Source organism: Hypanus sabinus, chromosome 1, assembly GCF_030144855.1.
Source record: "Hypanus sabinus isolate sHypSab1 chromosome 1, sHypSab1.hap1, whole genome shotgun sequence".
Classification (NCBI taxonomy): domain Eukaryota; kingdom Metazoa; phylum Chordata; class Chondrichthyes; order Myliobatiformes; family Dasyatidae; genus Hypanus; species Hypanus sabinus.
Window position 1 is genome coordinate 89,433,385 of NC_082706.1, and position 21,042 is coordinate 89,454,426.

The 21,042-nt window shown below is 42.0% G+C and overlaps 1 protein-coding gene across 4 annotated transcripts in view; it reads right to left on the minus strand.

The window, feature by feature from the left end:
* Positions 1-21,042, minus strand: part of LOC132395248 (coiled-coil domain-containing protein 102A-like) — a 464,661-nt gene that overhangs the window by 426,939 nt on the left and 16,680 nt on the right. For all 4 annotated transcript variants that reach the window (XR_009512553.1, XM_059971586.1, XM_059971567.1 and 1 more), the window contains exon 3: positions 16,299-16,498. Coding sequence is in view for 3 of the 4 variants with exons in the window: in XM_059971586.1 (XP_059827569.1) it covers positions 16,299-16,498 (200 nt within the window). In the remaining variant the exon portion in view is untranslated. The remainder of the gene's footprint in view (positions 1-16,298; positions 16,499-21,042) is intronic.

Below are 21,042 nucleotides of genomic sequence, written 5' to 3' on the forward strand. Positions count from 1 at the left end.
ACATTAAACCGCTCCTCTCGGTCTGACCCTTGATCTCTTTGCCCTTGCCTTAACTTCTCCATCTCCAAGTCATGCTTCCTTTGTTTCTCTGCCTCCCCATACTCTCTCTCCTTCTCGGCTCTCTCTCTCTCCTTCTCGGCTGCTTCCAGCTGTTTTAACTGAATTTCATGCTCTCTTGTGTTTCTCAGCTCTTCCCTGCTCCCGTTTCACCTCTAACTCCTTTAGCTGGAGCGCATGCTCCCTCTCTCTCTCGGCTCTTTCATTCTCCTTCTCAGCTGCTTTACCGTAATTGCATGTTCCAACCTTAATTTCTCCAACTCTAACTGAGCCGTCCCACTAGCTGGTACCTTTTCAGGGATATTTTCCAATACCTCAGCTGCAAACACATTCTTCCCAATATAATACTGAGTTATTGCCCTTCGCACCTCCCGCTTTTTCATTGACAACATTACCTCTGCAAGGTTTAACCCCTTCGCCAAATTTACCAAGTCTGATTTGGTGGCCGCCTCTGGCGCCTCCAGAGTCGGGTTTTCTATAAATTCACCCATGTCCATCTTTGCTGGTTTCCCGTCTGGCTACCCGCGTAACCAGATCCAAGTTTGGACTTACAAGCCCGATTCACTGGCCCTCCAATTTGGTATCAAATCCCGAGACGAGAATCACAAGTTGTTATGAACCCCGTAATTGGGTCACTTACCAGCAAAGATAGAGAGGTCCGTTGAAGTCTGATGGTACTATTTTAACAGTATTTATTGATAAAAATACACAAAAGAATATCAATGCAAACATACAGATAATATACGTCGTCAATACTAAATCTAAATGCGCGGGTATAATAATAATCAATAAGGAATAGCTCTATCGTTGTCTAGGGGATAATGTATTGCCCAATGGAAATATAAAAGTCACTGTTAGTTCGTTCAAGCTGTAGCGTTTTGGTTTGAGAGAAAGACGGGTTAAAACTTGCCCAGTACTCTTATGATGTCAACCCTTCGAGAGTCATTGGGAGTTAGTTTCCCCGTTGTTAGCTAAAAGCCGTTCTTCCGTGGTAAAAGCCGCTGGTTCTGGGGCAAATGGAACCGAACACACGTGGCCTCCTCCCATCGGCTTCCGCTATTACGGGATCGCTAGCATTTCTTCTGGTGCGCCTGAGGGGCTGTTCCCACAGACCCTCTTTTATCCTGACTCACAGGGTCTCAGATGTCAATCAGGTGGGGGTGATGCAATCCCTCCCTCAACCAGCCCACTTTGCCTGAGGGCTTCCACGTAGCACAGTATTGTAATACACAAGTCCGTCTCCAAGAGACAATGGCCGTATCCCGTAGCTTTATATCGCCGGGGGGGGGGGGGGGGGGGGGGTCCAGACATTCTGCACGTCTCTCTCTCATTTCCTGGGTCTCCTGACCCAAATCAATAGCGATCCTGCGATTCTCAAAAAGGAGGGGGCTGCAGGTGTAACACAGCAAAACAGGCTCCCTTTCCTATCTCCCAAACACCCACTCACCCACACACGCACACACATAGTCCTCCAACCCTGGGCAGGCCTTCTTCGTCGCCAACACACATAGACTCACGTGATGTTGGACCTTTGACTTCCCCAGCAGCCTCGCAGAGATACCCTGCAAATGCAGAAGTTCCTGATCCAGCAGCTTCTGATCGTCAGGCATTGAGTGAAAAAAGCTATGAAGATGGTTGAACTACTTCACCATCTCTGAATACCATGGAAAGCATCCATTTAAGTCAGCATGAATTTTAATGGTACAATTCTTCTTAACGTCTATCTAACAAATTCATTTGTTCTGAAAACTTACATTTGCAAATATGCAGTTACACTTATTCAGATCTGAATTATGGTTTAAGATTGAAAAGAAATAAGACTTAAGTTTTATTAACTCTCTTGTCCATCTCTCTTGATTTTCCCCCCTTAATCCCGTTCTTCCTTTCCAATATTTAATTTTCCATCCCTGATTTCAGAACATTGAACAGGGCTGCTTAGGCTATTCATCCAAAAATGTTGTGCCAGCCTTTTAACCAACTCACATTTCAATCTAACACATCTGTCCTACATCTTGCTGCTGCCTGTAAGGAGTTTGCACATTCACCTCATGACCCCATGGGTTTCCTCCAGGTGCTCCAGTTATTTCCCACAGTCCAAAGACGTACTGGTTGGTAGGTTAATTGGTCTTTGTAAACTGATATAATATATATGTATAGACATCCATCCATTTTACTTTCATCTATGTGCCTAGCTATGAGTCTTTTAAACCTTCCTAAGGTACCTGCATCTACCACCACTCCCAGCAGTGCATTTGACACATCTTACCACTCTCTGTGGGGAAAAAACTCACCTTTAATATCTTCCTCTACACTTTCCTCCAATCACCTTAAAATTATGCCCTCTTGTATTAGCCATTTCCGCCTTAGGAATAAGTCTCCGGCTGTCATTGTCTCCTATAATCTTATACAACTCTACAAGACACCTCTCATCTTCTTCTGATCCAAAGAAAGAAGCCCTAATTTACTCAAACTATTCTCATAAGTCATGTTATCTTATCCAGGCAGTATCCTGATAAATCTCCTCTGCCCCTCTCTAAAGCTTCCATATTCATCCAATAATGGACACAGTATTCCAAATGTGATCTAACCAGAGTTTTATAGGATTGTAACATCACCTGTTTGCTCTTGAACTCAATTCCCTGATAATTAAGGCCAACACACCATCAACCATCTTAACCACCCTATCAACTTGCGTAGCAGCTTTGGGGGGTTTATGAACCTGGACCACAAGATCCCTCTGTTCCTCCGCAATGCTACAAATCCCTCCATTAACCCTATACTCTGCTTCCAAGTCTGACTTTACAAAATGATCATTTCACACTTATCCAGATTTACTGCATCTGCCACAACTCAGCTCAGCTCTGCATCCTATCAATATCCCGTTGTGGTAGTAATACAGTCACTCAAGTCGAGTATGATGTTCTCCCACACTGAGATTTAATCTGGGATGTTAGGATGGATTCCTGTACATGATATTGTTCAACATGGGGAGAACGATGAACTGGCAGTCACCACACCATCCTTGGCAGATCGGGGTCAAGGTCCAGGGGCACAAAGCATAAAAATGACTGCTGACTCTTCACAGCTGCAGCCTTCCTCTGCCTTCACTGCCATTGTGACGAGTCATCTTCCTCCAGCTATCCCGGTGAGCTTTGGTTACAGAGAGTGATAGATGCTTCGAATGACCTGCCAGGGATGGTGGTACAGGCAGATACATTGAGGACATCTGAGAGACTCTTCGGTGCTAGAAAAATGGATCAAAGGGGCTGTACCATGCTGTAATGTTTGATGTTCTATTAATATTCCTTACTTTCACACTAGATTTCCTTGTATTCCCATTGGAAAACTTGCAGATGACCTGTTGTGTAACCTTTAATGCATTCAAGCTAAATACAAGGGGCATAATTTTCAGGTGACTGGAGAAAAGTAAAAAGGATGTCAGAGGTAAGTTTTTTTTACGCAAAGAGCGATGGCAAGGGGAATGCTCCACCTATCCCCTTGGGGATGGTAGAGGCAGATACATTGGGAACATTAAAAGAACTTTCAGACAGGTGCATGACTGACAGATAATTGGAAGGCTACGTAGGAAGGAAGGGTTAGATTGATCTTAAAATAGGTTATAAGGTTGGCACAACATGGAGGGCTGAAGGGCTTGTACTGTACTGTAATGTTCTATTTAAAGCTAGTCTACATTGTTTAAAGGCGGTCTATGCCACTTCAGGAGGGAAGGAAGGAAGCACTAGAAGTACTGTGGTCGAAGGAAGTGCTGGAAATCATTCCGAACGTCAGTCTGAATGGGAAACAGACAACTGAAACAGGAATGGAATGGCTCTGAATTTTCTGGGTATGACACCAAGTGCCTTGGTTGAGGAGGCAACAAGCAGGCTCGGTTTATAATATCCCCATCACTTCCACAATAACCGCTGCAATTAGGAATAACACCATATATTGACATGGTCTACTGCATCATAGCACATTTGGCAGAGCAAAAGCCATCTTCGAACACAAGGAACTACCCAAGAACAAAGACATACCAGAAATTTAAAGGCAAAATATTAATCCAATATTGACTGACAATAAATAATGTATAACAGAGACATGCAGTATATTTTTTTGAGTCTTATCTGTTTAAGTGGTTAATCTGACTGCAATGGGAATGTTATATAAGATTATAAAACACTTAGCAGTAAATAACCAAGTACACTGCAGCTTCAGAAAAGCCGTACAGCTGGCTATCATTACTGACCTGACATTCTCAATGGGTGGGAAAGAGCTGTTACCATGAGATTTAGTTTTGCACGTCTCAGCTGCAGTCTCAAAGAAGAATCCTCAACGTCCCCACAAGAAGCTTTAAAATGCCTACATCCTCCTGACTCATTGAAAGGCCATAGTATTCTGACAATGAAATGACTAGATACAGTGCCTAATGTACAATGTAACAGACGGCTTCAGAGATACCCAATAACAAAAACTCTTTTTCAAGGATTTAGGTAGTGCAATAGACCATTAGAATTGAGCTTTAGCGGTTTATAAATGATTTTCAAACACTCAGTTTTAGTTCATTCCCTTATACCCTTATTTTCAAATTCAAATCCTATTTCATTAAGCTCTTAGAAACATTATTCTATGTACGACAAATATCAATAATATCCTTGACCTGAAGCTTCTCAGGGCAGTGTCTAAGGCTTTATACTCATAACAGTACATGGCAACGGCTGATTTAATTGCACGGAATTGACGGTACACAGCTCATAACTTTCTACTCATTATCTTGTCGAGGGAGCACTCCTTTTACAAATTTCTTCTCATGAGACAACAGAATGAGTGGCAGCACAAGAGCATAGAGTTAGCAGAACACTTTACAGTGCCAGCGACTCAGGTTCAATTTCCACCACTGTCCATAAGGAGTTCGTACCACATTTGTCTCCCCGTGACCACATGCTCCGGTTTCCTCCCACATTGCAAAGCTGTAAGGGTTAGTGGATTAATTAGTCACACTGGCCTATTTGGGTGTGCAGGCTCATTGGGCCAGAAGAGCCTGGTATCCCGCTGCATCTTTTTAAAAAAAAATAAAAATAGGAATTCATAAAAGGATATTGATATTTTGTGATCTAGCAATAAAAACATTGATGCCATTTCATTTGACTACTTCCTGTCCAATATTTCACTGCTTCGAATTAGCTAGTGACATGGGCTATAACGTTAGCATACACATATGCTTCTGTGATATGTGTTTGTGAATGGGCAGCGAAGGCTAGAGAACAGAACCATTATTAGGGAATCCGAATCAGGTTTACTATGACTGACATAGGTTGTGAAATTTGTTGTTTTGGGGCAGCAGGACAGTGCAATACATAAAATATAAAATATACAGACACCACACACACTCAATGGTCACTTCATTAGGTATATCTGCTTGTTAATGCAAATATCTAATCAGTCAATTGTGTGTAGCAACTCAATTCATTAGAAGAATGCAAACATGGTCAGTTGTTGGTCAGACCAAACATCAGAATGGGGAAGAAATGTGATCTAAGTGACTTTAACCATGAAATCAATCTTAGTGTCAGTCAGAGTGGTTCTAGTATCTCAGAAACTGCTGATCTCCTGGAATTTTCATGCACAAGACTCTAGAGTTTACAGAGAATGGTGCAACAAACTGGGCTGTTCAGAAATTTCATGGCAAAGGGGTAAAAGCAGTTTTGAAAACGTTGAGTAGATGTCATCAGAATTCTGTACCACCTCCCTGATGGTCCTGAGAAGACGGTATAGCCCAGTTCTTAATGATGGATGCCACCTTTTTGAGGCACTGCCTTTTGGAGATTTCCTCGATGGTAGAAAGGCTGGGGTGGGAATCGAGTCTCATTTTACCCTTTCCATGGATCAGAGATGTTAATATGAATGTTATCTTCCCTTGTCCTCTCCTGATGAAATGAGCAAATTCAATGCATCATAACGCCAGTGAAAATGGCAGCCTTTCTGATCAATGATTTGTTACTCAACCATTCAAAAAACACTTCAGTCCTTCTTTTACTTTTCATCTCTCTTTTCCCCTTAAAGTTCAAATTCAAAGTAAATTTATTATCGAAGTTCATATATGTCACCATATGCCACTGAGATTCATTTTCTTGCAGGCTTTCACAGTAGAACAAAGACAGGCAAGAGAACTACACACAAAGACTTGACGAGCAACCAACAAGCAAAAGAGAAAAAACTACAAATATGAAAAAATAGATAATTAGTTAATTAATATTATTGAGAAAATGGTTTGTATATTCCTTGAAAGCGAGTCCATTGGTTGTGGAATCAGTTCTATGTTGAGGTAAGTTAAGTTATCCAAGCTGGTTCAGGAGCCTGATGGCCGAAGGGTAATCACTGTTCCTGAATCTATTGGTGTGGGACCCAAGGCCCCTGTAACTCCTTCATGACGGCAAAGGTGAGAAGAGAGCATGGCCTGGATGGTGGGGGTCTTTGATGATGGATGCTGCTTTCTTGTGGCAGTGCTCCTTGTAGATGTGCTCAACGGTGGAGATGTCTTTTCCTGTGATGGACTGGGCTGTATCCACTACTTAAAGCTGTTCCACTGATCATCCCCTGATGTCATGAACAATTCGGCAAGCACTTCCAGTGTACCAATCAGCCACCAAGAGATGTACCTGCTCAGTTCCAGGTGATTGCACACATTGGTTCACCCTGTGGTAAACTGCTTGACTTATAACTTGGCACCACCTCTAAAGAAACAGCAAAACGCAAGATATTGCTTTGTGTGATATGACTGGGATGAAGCTTCATGCTGATTTATTAGAAGCAGCACAGCATTTTACAGATTTGAAATCCAAATCTGTCATTGTCAATGTTCATTCTGAAGTGTTAATCCAAGGCGGTGTAAATACGGCAAAAAACCTTTGAAAGAAATGTAGTAAAGATACATCATTCACCATAGAAGCAACTCAAAATAATTGTTTTTATTTTGAAGAAAATGTAATCCATTTGATGGATGCTGAAGGCTCAACTTTATGAACTTTGATCTTGGCAGGAAATGGCTATCATTAGGCTTTTCTGACTCTCTAGCCCAATTATACAAAAATCAAACAAAATGTTACTAGCAAGCTGAGAGCTTCTTCTTTCAAATGATGAGATATTCAGGAAGTCATCAGTATCTTTTACTGAAATCAATTCCTATTAAAATTTTGGAACAATGCCATTGTTGGCAACTCCTAAGTGTTCCATGTCCTAAATAATAGTCCATTGATTTCTAATGTACTTATATTCAGTACTGCCAATGGTAGCAATACTAAAATAAATTCAGTTAAAGAAAAAAGTACATTATCCTCAATTCTAGCCTACAACAATAGATAGTTCAAATATGAATAGTTCAATAAGTCACCTGATTCCCTGGTACGTTTGCCTAAACAGGACAGAATCTATTGTCTTGAATTATTTCACCTACACTCAGTGACCACTTTACTAGTACATCTGTACACCTGCTCATTAATGCAAGTATCTAATCAGTCAATCATGTGGCAGCAACTCCACACATAGAAGCATGCAGACATGGTCAAGAGGTTCCATTGTTATTCAGACCAAACCAGAATGGGGAAGAAATGTGATCAAAGCGACTTTGACTGTGGAATGATTGTTGGGGTCAGACATTGTGGCTTTTCGTCTTTTCACACATAACAGTATCTCGAGTTTACAGAGAATGGCGCTAAAAATTAAAACCATTTGGTGAGCGGCAGTTCTGTGGATGAAAACGCCTTGATAACGAGAGCAGTCAAATGAGAAAAGCCAGACTGATTCAAGCTGACAGGAAGGCAACAGTAACTCAAATAACCACATGTTACAACAGTGGTGTGCAGAAGAGCAACTCTGAATGTGTAACATGTTGAACCTTGAAATGGTTGGGCCACAGCAGCAGCATACACTCAGTATGTACAGGGGGTACCTAATAAAGTGGCCACTGAGTGAATTAGTAAGTTATCACAGTCCTGTCCTTTAGTAAAACGTTTCAAAACAAAAGCATTCTGGGGGCTTCACATACTGCTCATCAAACACTTTGGAAAGAGCAAGGAATTTCTAATGATGTTTCAGAATAAATACTGAGATAACCTCTCCACATCTGCCTGATCCTGACACGAAAGGAAACAAAGAGGCAGATTTTTTGGGCAGCTGTCTGGAATAGTTATGCAATTAAGGTTCACATCAGCCACGACCTAATCAAGTGTTAGAACAGGCCAGAGCAGTGAAACCGTTTATTCCTGTTCCTATGCATGAATAGTAAATCTGGGTATCTTTGTCCCAGACATAATGGAATCATAGCCACTGATGAATAGCTCGATCCATTCCTCAGCTACAGTATTTTGAGGCAGCTGCAGCAACATAGCAGTTATCTCAGCGCTCAACAAATGTTTGACCTGAAACATTATCTCTATTTCTCTTCCCACAGATGCAGGTTGACCTGCTGAGTACTTCCAGCTTAATCGGGTCCAATTAAGTTCCTGGTCAGTGGTGATATCCAGGTGGTTGACGATGGGATCTCAATAATGGCAATGCCAACGAATGTCAAACTCTACTGAGATGGAGAAGATTAGTGTGTGACACTCCAGTGACATGAATGCTACTAGCCAACTATCAGCACATGCATGAACATTGTCAGGTAGCATAGCGGTTAGCACAGTCGCTTTACAGCACCGCCGATCACTCAATTCCCGCCACTGCCCGTATGTTTTCCCTGTGATCATTTATGTTCCTCCCATACTCGAAAGATGGATGGGTTACCGTTAGCAATGGCATGTTGGTGCTGGAGGTGTTCCATCAGTTGCGGGCTGCCTCCAGCACACCCTCAGACTGTGCTGCTTGTTGGCGCATTTCACTGCGTTTCGATGTACTCGTGACCAATAAAGCCGATCTTTACTTCTCTTATTCATCCTGGTCTTCTGTGTTGCTAATCTGAATACTGGGGTCTGAAAGCCTGACTATAACCCTGAGCACTGAGCACACTTAGAACAGACACGTTGTTGAAGACAAAACCATTTATTTTCTGTTGTCATTCAACCTCTGAATAGAGTTGACAATAACAGATTTGCAGCATCTTTTTTTAAAAAACCTCTCCCAATTAGGATTACAAGTGTTAACAAAATAAATACAGTTTTTATGCTCAATAACTGTATGCCTTCAGGCTCCGTGCCTCTGTCCCGATGGTAATCCTGGGTGATGAGACATAATAAACTACAAGAACCAGTGAATAAATCCTGTGTCACAGGTACAGTGATTCTCTGAAATGCCCTCAAACTGCCAGTTATTTGGTATCTTTAACCGCCGGTTATTTAGTATCAACGTCACTTTATGAAATTGAAAATGAGATACAGACTTCTGATCTGGAAGTAAGATAATATGAGCGAAAACCAAAAGCAAAGAAAAGAGAAGAATTTTAAAGAGGTTGTGTATGGTCCAGGCAATTGAAGTCTCTGACACCAGGAGCAGGAAGCAAGGAACTGAATGTAGTACAGGCAGTCCCCGAGTTACAAATTTCCGACTTACAGGCAACTCATACTTACGAACCAAGGAAGGAAAACGCCGTCTGCCATTTTAAGTCAGGTGCCCAAACCCAGCCCTGTCTGGCACAGAAAAGAACATACTGTGGCTGAAGCATTCAGATCACATCTCTTCCCCGTTCTGAACAACAAATGAACCTCTTGACCATGTCTGCCTGCTTTTATGTATTGAGTTGCTGCCACATGATTGGCTGATTAGGTATTTATCAAAACTTGAAGCATATGGGCTGCAACAGCAGAAGGCTATGAACGTCCGCTCAGTAGCCACTTATTAAGTATAGGAGATACCTAATAAAGTAGCCTCAGACTATAGTGTACATAGTACTGTAGGAGGTAGCAAATTCCCCAGTGTAATATTACCCCTCCTTTAGCTTTCTAATTCTTTATTTCCCATGATGCTTACAACTATTATTTTAATAAAATTGATGAGAATAACTTAAACAGAATTGGCCTGAGGTCTAGAGTCTTCATGAAAGCAGAATGTTGCATGGTCCTTTCTGAGAGCTGCTAGGCATTCCATATATGAGTTACAGACACTGGTTATCAGATTCATTTGTTGCTTTAGGCATTATGAAATTTTAATACCTGCTAATTGAAAACACAGCTGCATTCCCAACACTGATGCTCCGCATATTTAAAACAAGTAACATCCAACCAGAAGGTCAAACAGCTCTTAATAATCGCTTGTCTTCCGATTGCATCACTTTATAACACTTCATCTTCTCCAAGGGTCATCACCTTGATGTGGTGGCGGGGCTCGTGAGCTCCTGAGATCCCGAGAGTGACGTCATCTGGAATTAAGCTATCTAGTGCTCAATTCCTAGTAAGGTCATCCATGGTATTAAGGTCAAGGGGAAGGTTCCAAACAAAACCTCAGAGGTGGAACAGGAGAAAAATGATGACACATCAGAACGGCGGTGAAAGCAGAGGAAGGGTCTGCAGTCGCCTTGCATTCCATGACACAAGACCCTGATTCCGCTCTGTCAAGGACAATGTGTTGACACACGTTAAGCAAAGTCACATGCAGGCATTCTCCAGTAATGGAATCCACCCCCAGATTAAGTCCTGCGGAGATCAGCACATATCAAAGGGGCAGATCAGCATCTACAGCCACCTGAAGACCCACCGATAAACAACTCCTTAGGAAAATACCACACTCGACTCGAGTGATCCAACTACTACTTTTAATTAATCACTTATAGTCTGTCCAATTGAGTAATTTTACATTGCTCTGCGGTGTGTGTTTTACATAGCTCTGGAGGGCATACAACGTTTTAATACAATTCATATTACTAAGCACAATGTTCATGCATAAATCTGAAGTGAATCTCAGTTTGAGGTACTCACTGGTCACCACTCCCACAATGCAAAAGAGAAGGCAACTGAACCATGGCCTGAAAATTCCAGTGCATTGAAGGCTGTGGGGAGAACTAAACAGGGAAATTTGCATGCTACTCAGGAACAAGGTGGAAGACATGGCCGGGCACTGTAGATCTGATTACATCCATGGCTTTGCTCAGACATGGGTCCGTGCAAGAGGGAATGAAGTCTGTGCTGTGGTTCACTCAGAACAATGGGGGTGAATCGCAGTAGGAGCTTCTACCAGAGATGGGCATGAGGAAAGGTGGGATATGATCCTTTCCGGTGATCAGTGACCCTAATCATTCCCTATAATAACGACTTCTCATCTGCCAAAGTTGCTAATGTGTCCCGTCTGCATGCTTGGCACCAAAACACTGACCAAGTTGTACAGGTGACCATATAACTATCACACCCATGTTCAGAATAAACATGTTGAAGTTGTCCAAGACGTTGGTGAGGCCCAATTTAGAGTAACATGCCCAGGAAGGAGATCAGCAAGATTGAAAGAGTGCAGAGAAAATTTACAAGGAGGTTGCCAGGACTTGAGGACCTGAGTTATAGGGAAAGGTTGAACAGGTTAGGACTTTATTTGCCAGAGTCTAAAGAGAACGAGGGAAGATTTGACGGAGGTGTACAAAATTATGAGGGGTATAGATACAGTAAAGTGAAACAGTACTTTTCCACTGAGGTTGGGTGAGACTAGAACACATCATGGGTTAAGGGTGAAAGGTGAAATGTTTAAGGGGAACATAAGTGGGAACTTCTTCACTCAGAAGGTGATGAGAGTGCGGAATGAGCTGCCAGCATAAGTGGTGTATGCTAGTCCATTTTCAGTATTTAAGAGAAATTTGGATAGGTACATGGATGGGAAGGGTATAGAGGCAAATAATCTGGGTGCAGGGCAATAGGACAGGGCAGGTTAGTAATTTGGCATGGACTAGATGGGCCAAACAGCCTGCTTCTGAGCTGTGCTACTATATGACTCTGTACAATCACAATCATTTCAGAGGATCATTTCTGTCCTGGGTCCAGCATGCAAATGCCATTACAAAGAAAGCACGGCAGCACCCCTACTTTCCCAGGAGTTTACAAAATTTGGCAAGTCATCAACAAATTTCTATAGATGTGCAGTACAGAGTATATTGACTGCTTGCACCACGGCCTAGAATGGAAACGCCTACAAAAAGTAGCGGATACAGCCCAGCCCATCACAGGTAAAGCCATCACCACCAATGAGAACATCTACACGGACCTGTCACAGGAAGGCAGCATCAATCATCAACGACCAACACTCTCCATGCCATGCTTTCTTTTCAACTAACACCACAAGGTTCAGGAACGGTTATTATCCCTCAACCACCAGGCTCCTGAACCAGAGGGCATAACTTCACTTGCCCCATCACTGAGCTGTTCCCTCAACCAATGGACTCACTTTCCAGGACTCTTCACCTTATGTTCTTTACCGCTTACTTATTTGTTATTATCAATTTTTTATATTTTACTTGTTTCCTTGTATTTTCTGTGAATGCCCACAAGGAAAAGAATCTCAGGGTTGTATATGGTGACATACGTACTTTGATGATAAATTTGTTTTGAGCTTTAAACTTTAATTCTTACAATTCCCTCATGTATTTACATTTTTTAAAACTCAATTTGAAATCAACAAGCTATTGATCATATCTTTATGATTTGTAAATGTCTAACTAAGTGCAGTTGTGGGAGTTCTTTTCTCTGTTACAGATTTTGATGTCATAGTAATGGATGCAAAGATGAATGTATATAAAATACAATAATCGACCTGGAAGAAATTTCTAAGAAACTATCAAACTTCAGAATTACCACACACAGTTGAATCTCCTCAGTTAAACTGATTTTGTTTGGATGAAGACAAGCTGTTACTTCATTTTGGGATTACATTTCTATACTTCATCTGGCATCAGTGCAGGAAATATGATCTTTCTGCTCTGTGTGTGCGTAGAATTACGTCAGTACGCTAACAGAGGCTCTTGACAGTGACTCAAGCAACAGTGGAAATTTGCATAGCCGTAGAGCAAGGTCTGGTGTAGTTCATTCACAGACAGACGGTCTCGACAACACTTCACTGCCACGTGATTTCCGACTTTTGCGAAGTGATTCTGCTCGTGGCCTGACTTTGTGTATTGTGCAATAATGAGGAGTGTGGAAGTATCACTACTGATGCATCATATCAACATATTCTACAAGACCATAAGACAAAGCAGCAAAATTAGGCCATTCAGTCCATTGATCCTGCTCTGCCATTCCATCATGGTCGATTTTTTGTATCCCTCTCAACCCCATTCACCTGCCCGCTTTCCATAACCTTTGACACTATTACTAATGAAGAACCTACAAATCTCCACTTTAAATATACCCAATGACTTGGCCTCCACTGCTATCTGTGGCAATGTATTCTACAGATTTGCCACCCTCTAGCTAAAGGAATTTTTCCTCATCTCTGTTCTAAAGGGATGTCCTTCTATTTCAGGGGTTCCCAAACTTTTTAATGCCATTCACCCCTTCCATCTGTGGACCCCAGATTGGAAACCCCTGCTCTATTATGAGGCTGTGCACTCTTACCCTAGACTCTCCCACTATAGGAAACATCCTCTCCATATTCACTCTATCTAGGCATTCCAATATTCAATAGGTTTTAATGAGATCTCCCCTCATTCTTCTAAACTCCAGCAAGTACAGGCCCAGAGTCACTAAACACTCCCCATACATTAACCCATTCATTCCCAGACTCATTCTTATGAACCTCTTCTGAACTCCCTCCAATGCTAGCACATATTTTCTAAGATAAGGGGCCCAATACTCTTCACAATATTCCAAGTGCAGTCTAATTATCAATGCCTTATACATCCTTGCTTTTATATTCTAGTCCTCTTGAACAGAATGTTAAAACACTGCATTCTTTACCATTGACTATTGAGAATCCTATACGAGGACTCTGAAGTCCCTCTGCACTTCTGATTTCTAATTTTGTTCCTTGTTTAGAAAATAGTCTGCACCTTTATTCCTTCTGCCATATTGCATATTGATATGTCACCTGCCACTTATCTGCCATTCTCCCAATCTGTCTAAGTCCTTCTGCAGACCCTGCTTCCTCAACACTATCTGCTCCTCCGACGATCTTTGTATCATCTGCAGACTTGGCCACAAAGCCATCAATTCTATCATCTAAATCATTGATCAGTAATGTGAAAATAACTAGTTCTAACACTGACCCATGCAGAATGCCACTAATCACTGGCATCCAAGCTTTATTCACACTCTTTGCCTCCTGTCAGTCAGCCACTGCTTCATCCGTGTTAGCATCTTTCCTATAATACCACGGGCTCTTATCTTGTTAAGTAACCTCATGCGTGGCACCTTGTCCAAGGCCTTCTGAAAATCCAAGTAAACCACATCCACTGATTCTCCTTTGTCTATCCTACCTGGTATTTCCTCAAATAATGGCAAAAGGTTTATCAGGCAACATTTCCCCTCAAGGAAACCATACTGACTTCAGCCTATTTTAGCATGTGTCTCCAAGTACACTGAAACTTCATCCTAAATATTGGACTGCAACATCTTCCCAACCACTGAATTCAGGAAAACCGGTCTATAACGTCCTTTCTTCTGCCTCCCTCCCTTCTTAAAGAACGGAGTGACGTTTACAATTTTCCAAGTCCTCCTGAACCATTCCAGAATCAGAGCTAATATTAACACAGGTATGCCCCCATTATTTATTCACCTCCTCTTCAAACTTCAGAGTAAATTTATTATCAATGTATATATGTGTCACTATATACTACTCTGAGATTCATTTTCTTGCAGGCATTCACAGTAGAACAAAGAAATGTAACAGAATCAATGAAAACTACAAAGACTTACAAACAACCAATGTATAAAAGACAAACTGTGCAAATACAAAAATTAATTAATTGGTTAACCGACGAATAGATAAATAAATAAATATATAAGTATTACCAAAGGGCATGAATTGTGGAGTCTTCCTTAAAGATGCTGTCCTATAACAGTAACAAGTCCTACAAGCCTATGCTGCCCAATTACACCCATGTGGCCTTGAAAGCAAGTCCATAGGTTATGAAATCAGGACAGTTAACTTACTCTTGTCAGACACCTTCTCCCTGAACTTATGTTTCTCAGTTGAATCAAACCCCAGCCCTTGCCCTCAGTCTCCCCAGGACCTTAGCCTCTATGCCAAATCCACCCTGTGGCCTCAGTGCTCTGGCACACAAATATAAATAATTCATTCTTGTATGTTCCCTGCCCAAGAAAGCTGTGATTGATAAGCGAAAACCTATCCACGTTTGCAACCCCCTCCCTCAATGAGTAGCCTTCCTCTTGCTTAATAGTATTGGTCCATGGTATAAAAAAGGTTGGGAACCCCTGCCCTACGACCCCCAACACTGAGCTCTTGGACTCCCCCACCCCCCATCCCATCTGCGCTGAATATCAGTGCAGTGTGCAACAAGAAATGGGTGACCTGTTCAGTGGTACCTGACACATCAGGTCTATGATGCCCATGAAAGTCCCAACTCCACAACAAGACAGACACTGTCACAATGGCTTCTTGAGTCACTCCTTCCCCTCTTGCCACTGAGTGTTCAGCTCAGGGTTTTGAGTAATCTATCAATGTTTTGGGCCAAGACCCTTCACCAGTAATGGAAAGGAAGGGGAAAGCAGCCAGAATAAAGTGCGGAGGGAGGGTACTTGCTGATAGGTGATGCATGAAAGCAGGTGAGGGAGAAGATGGGTGGAAGCCTTCATCTCGTTTCACATATAATTTCTCAGCTTGTAGTCCTTCTCCATCCTCCACCTTCGTGGTCCAGCTTCTTCCCCCTTTCTTTCCAGTCCCGATGAAGGGTATCGGCCCAAAACGTCAACTGCTTATAGTCCTCTGCATAGATACTGCCTGGACTGCTGAGTTCCTCTGGGGGGGGGGGGGGGGTGTGTGTGTGTTGCTCTGGATTTCCAACATCTGTAGAATCTCGTGTTGATAAATAACTTATTAACCAAACAAACTATACAGTTATCCAACACATAATAAACATATTAGACCACTCCATCTGCATATTGGACCAAGGATTTATATACATCTCTTTCCACGACTGCATTCTGTGGTTGACATTACTGTTATTTTGACAAGCCATCAACAAATATCACTCACAAAACTTCCTGAATATGACTCACATATCTAAACCATTCTTCATGCAGTCCAGCTGTCTGCTGGACTGTGTAACGTTCAGGTCTAAAGCACGAAAGAGCACCAATAATATTATTATAGCTTTCACCTACTCTCTTTCTTTCTGCAGGATTTTCTGTGACTCATCCAGACGAAACTGCAGAGCCATGGTTTTAATGGAGTCGTCCTCAAAAGGTTGCAGAGTATCTTCCAGCAGATGCTTGGGTCTTTCAGAGCAGATGGTTGAAGACTCCAGACTTTGTCCTCCTCCATCTTGTTTCTCTCTTAGTATATTCTCAATTATATCAATATCCTGAAAATAAGCCACATGGAATCTTTACAGCATTAACCATAGTTATAATAGAAATAACAAGAGATAGCATTATTTTTTTTTAAACCTTGTTTTACTGGATTACACTCAGCGGCCACTTTATTTGGTGCAGGGGTGGAGTCAGTTATGGTCTTCTCTGCTGTAGTCCATCCACTTCAAGGTTCAACGTGCTGTGCATTCAGATTTGCTCTTCTGCACATCACTGTTGTAACACGTGGTTACTTAAGTTACTGTCACCTTCCTGGAGGCTTGAACAGTAACAGAACAGCCTGGCCATTCTCCTCTGACCTCTCTCATTAACAAGGCAATTTCACCTACAGACTGCCAATGACTGTTTTTTTTTTTGTTTGCTTTTTTGCACCACTCTCTGTAAACTTTAGAGACTTGTACGTGGAAAACCCCAAGAGATCAGCAATTTCTGGAAAACTCACACCACCCTGTCTGGCACCAACAATCACAGTCAAAGTCAGCTAGATCACCTTTCTTTCCCCATTCTGATGTTTGGTCTGAATAACAACTGAACCTCTTGACCATGCCTGCATGCTTTTATGCACTGAGTAGGCACCATATGATTGGCTGAGTAGGTATTTACATTAACAAACAGGTGTACAGGTGTACCTAATAAAGTGGCCACTGAGTGTATTTTCCAATTGTTAAAAAGGGACTTCTCAAAAAATGTGTTACATCTGATTCCATTCGGAATTAAGGACTAACTATAGAAAGGGTACTCGCTGTGTCACACCTTGTCACATCTTTGAGAGATACTGCCAGTACTCCAGCCTCCGAAATGTGACTTTCAAAGGACCATCAGGTTATGTAATAGCCCTTTGTCATTTAAGGTGTTAGTAAGGGAAATTGCTGAAAAATATCTGACTGTTGCCTAATGTCCTTTGTGTTACAAACAGAAAACTTTACCCAAGTGAGCTTGTTCCCAAAGGGCCACCTATCTTGTCGGCTTTGGTAATTTGCACATAACTCAAAAAAGAGCACTGTGGTATTTCTGGACAAAAGAAATTCTGGAGACTCTGGAAACCCCAGTAATGCACAAAACGCTGGAGAAACTCAGCAGGTCAGGTAGCATCCATGGAGAGGAAAAAGGAGTCAACATTTACAAATGAAACACGGTATGTAGTACTTCTGAATGCAGTACGTGGTACCTCTGGGAAGCTCTTTTCAACATGACTACTTTGTTCACAATATACTTAGTCTCAACCTTTGTCGGCTTAGTGATTTTATTGTTATTCATCCAAGAATACCAATGAACAGGTAGTATTACTCTATTAAGTTAATTTTTTAAATCATTTTTAAGGAATAATAGGATAAGTAGCCTTTAACTAACAAGAAATCCAATTTATTTTTAAGTACGTGACATGCTGTTCTGATTAATTCTGACCAATGCCTCGCTGTATGATACTGTTGCTAAAGAAAACAGTGCTTAATATTTCTAATCACATTATATGGTCAAGCCTTTACACATATGCTCAGATCTGCTGGATTGGGATATAGAATTGTCGGTTTTCGTGTAGTTTAACTTTTTTATGCTTGCTTCTAATTTTATATAATCACCTGTACACAGCTAATCGTTCAGTGATTTTTCTCGTAATTACGATGCAGGTGCTCTTGCATTTTTGTAGAAACTTCTTAGCCATCAGCAGCAGGTGTCACACCACTGGAATCTGGCTGTTTCATGGGTTAATTACTATCACCTGAATTATTGTTCTCTCTAATCAGAGTATGAGACAACACAACTACTTTTTCTTTTGCCTTTCTTGTTCTTTCTTTGCTCGTGTAAGACTTGACAAAATTGCTAGCAGTAAGTTTCACGGCTCATTCTTGACTTTTGAAAAACCTCTGGATCACAAAGGCATCAGGGTCCAACAGATCCTATGACAGAAAAAAACATTTTCTGAATCTGACTTCTAATTCTATGAAGATGCTACAACTGCAACTACTGTGAGTAGCTGATGAAGTAACTTGATGTAGCAATAGTAATATTTTTCTCTCCACGTCCTCTATCAGAGAAACTGGATAGAAAGCATTCTCGTGAGGTAGTAGTAATATTATTCTCCCCACATTAAATTACTCCATTAACAACTCACAATACTACCTCATTAAAAATGAAATCAGGCAAAGTGAAAAACCACTATTAAATTCAATGCAACACACACATTCTAGCATGTTGGTCCATGGACTTCTCTACTGCCACGATCAGGTCACCATCAGGTTGGAAGAGCAATACCTTATATTCTGTCTGGGTTGCCTCCAACCTGACAGCATGAACATTGATTTCTCTAACTTCCAGTAATTTCCCCCCTTCCCCCCTCTGTTTTTTTATTTCCCACTTTAGCTCCCCTCTTACCCTATCTTTTCTCCTCGCCAGCCCATCAATTTCCCTTTGGTTCCCCTCCTCCTTCCCTTTCTCAAACTCTCACTCTCCTCTCCTATCAGATTCCTCAGCCCTGTACCTTTTCCACGTCTCACCTCCCAGTTTCCCATTACACACCCCCTCTGTCACCCACCCACCTTCCCCCCACCTGCTTTCACCTACGACCTTCTACCTATGACCTGCCCCTCCCCTTGCATTCTTATTCCAGCTTCTTCCCCCTTCCGGTCCAGTCCTGATGAAGGGTGTTGGCCCGAAACGTCGACTGTTTACTCCCCTCCATGGATCACATCTGACCTGCTGAGTCCCTCTGGCACTTTCCATGTATTAACACTTGGAATATTCAGGTTCGACAGCTCAGAAACAGCTATTCAGCCCAACTACTCCATGTTGGGCCTTCTGCTCTAACTCACTCCTCCTCCCATCTTCCCTGGTCTAAATCTATCACATCAACTCTCTCCCCCTCTTATTCATAAGCTTTCTGAAATATATCTATATTATTCACTTCAACTAAATTTTTCACTACGGCTGGGAATTTTCAAGGGAATACTCTGGCCCTACCAGTACAATTCTGATGGAAGTTTGTTTAATATGAAACCATAGTATTGTTTATCTTTCCACAGTCGCCACCTGGCATGCCAAGTGTTTCAAGCACCTTACGTTTTTAGTTCAGGCTTCCAACACCTGCAGCATTTTAGTTATTTTCTAGCTCTGTAAAATGTCAGGTAATTTTTCTTTGGATTTTTACAATGGTCTTTAAGTAATTTAATACTTATCACTGCTGCCTTCGTGTTGGCGTGTGGCCTAGTGGGCAAGGCATTAGACTAGTAACCTGAAGGTCACTGGTTCGAGCCTCAACTGAGGCAGCGTGTTTGTGTCCTTGAGCAAGGCACTTAACAACACATTGCTCTGCGACGTCACCGGTGCCAAGCTGCTTGGGTCCGAGTGCCTTTTCCTTGGACAACATCGGTGGCGTGGAGAGGGGAAGGCCTGCAGCTTGGGCAACTGCCGGTCTCCCATACAACCCTGCCCAGGCCTGCGCCCTGGAAACTCCAGGCGCAGATCCATGGTCTCTCGAGACCGATGGATGCCAACACTGCTGCCTTCACTCAGATTTGTGTACTCACAGCAGAATGGGGGGGGAGGGGAAGGAAAAAAATAACAATGTGGTCCCTGGACATGAGTATTTTATTGTTCTAATTTCAGCGCATACTCTGCCTGTATTACTGAATTGTATTCTTGGCATTCCTGTTTATGTGTTTACCACACTATAAACAAAGCTTGTATCACAGGGTGAGAATCACAAAGATTTTGAGCTGGATAAACATCTAAAAATGCAGCTTCCTTTAGAAGCGGGGCCTATGATTCAGGATCAACTTTATTCACCAGTACATTTACAAGTGTTGGGAATTTGCTCTGGTGTGTCAGTCAGGGTGCAATAAGCAACAAAAAACAAGAATGTTCAACAATTATAACGAATGAAGAAGTACATACAGTCTAAATCTTAAACCAATGAAATTAGAGGTTAAAGAATATGGAATAAAGTATGCATTAATCAATAAATACCAGCATGTATTTACAATGTAAGCATTATGAAAAGTGGTTTAAACTGTTTACAGAGCAGGGCAGTGCAGCGATGGGGCAATAGATAGAGGGAGCGGGGGGGATGGGGGCCAACTAGAATGGTTGATCAGATTACCTGCCTAGGGAAGAAACTTTTAAGATGGTATGGAGTTTTTAGTTTAATAGCGCTTTCCAGAAGGGAGCTTCTGTAAAAGGCAATTTGCAGGGCGGGTAGTGTCTGCACTGATTTTCTTCCCCCCACCACCCCCCCAAACTCCCTTCACTGCTTTGTGGGTGTAAGCAAAAGTTGTGTGGGAGTGGGCTAACAGAACCAGTTCCCTTTAAAGCAGAATATTGTCAAGAGCCAGATCCATTGCAGTTGTTCAGAGGGCAGAAACCGGTCACTCCGGGACCCCCGAGATTGCTCTCAGGGGCAGATAGATTTGAAAACAAGGCCACATTATTTCCATGTACTTCAGTACAAACTGGGGAGCAAATCAGTCACTGAGTTGAAGCAGGTTATTACCAAAAGCATTCTCGCATGAATCACTGCCAGCCAGTTCGTGGACCAACTACCTTT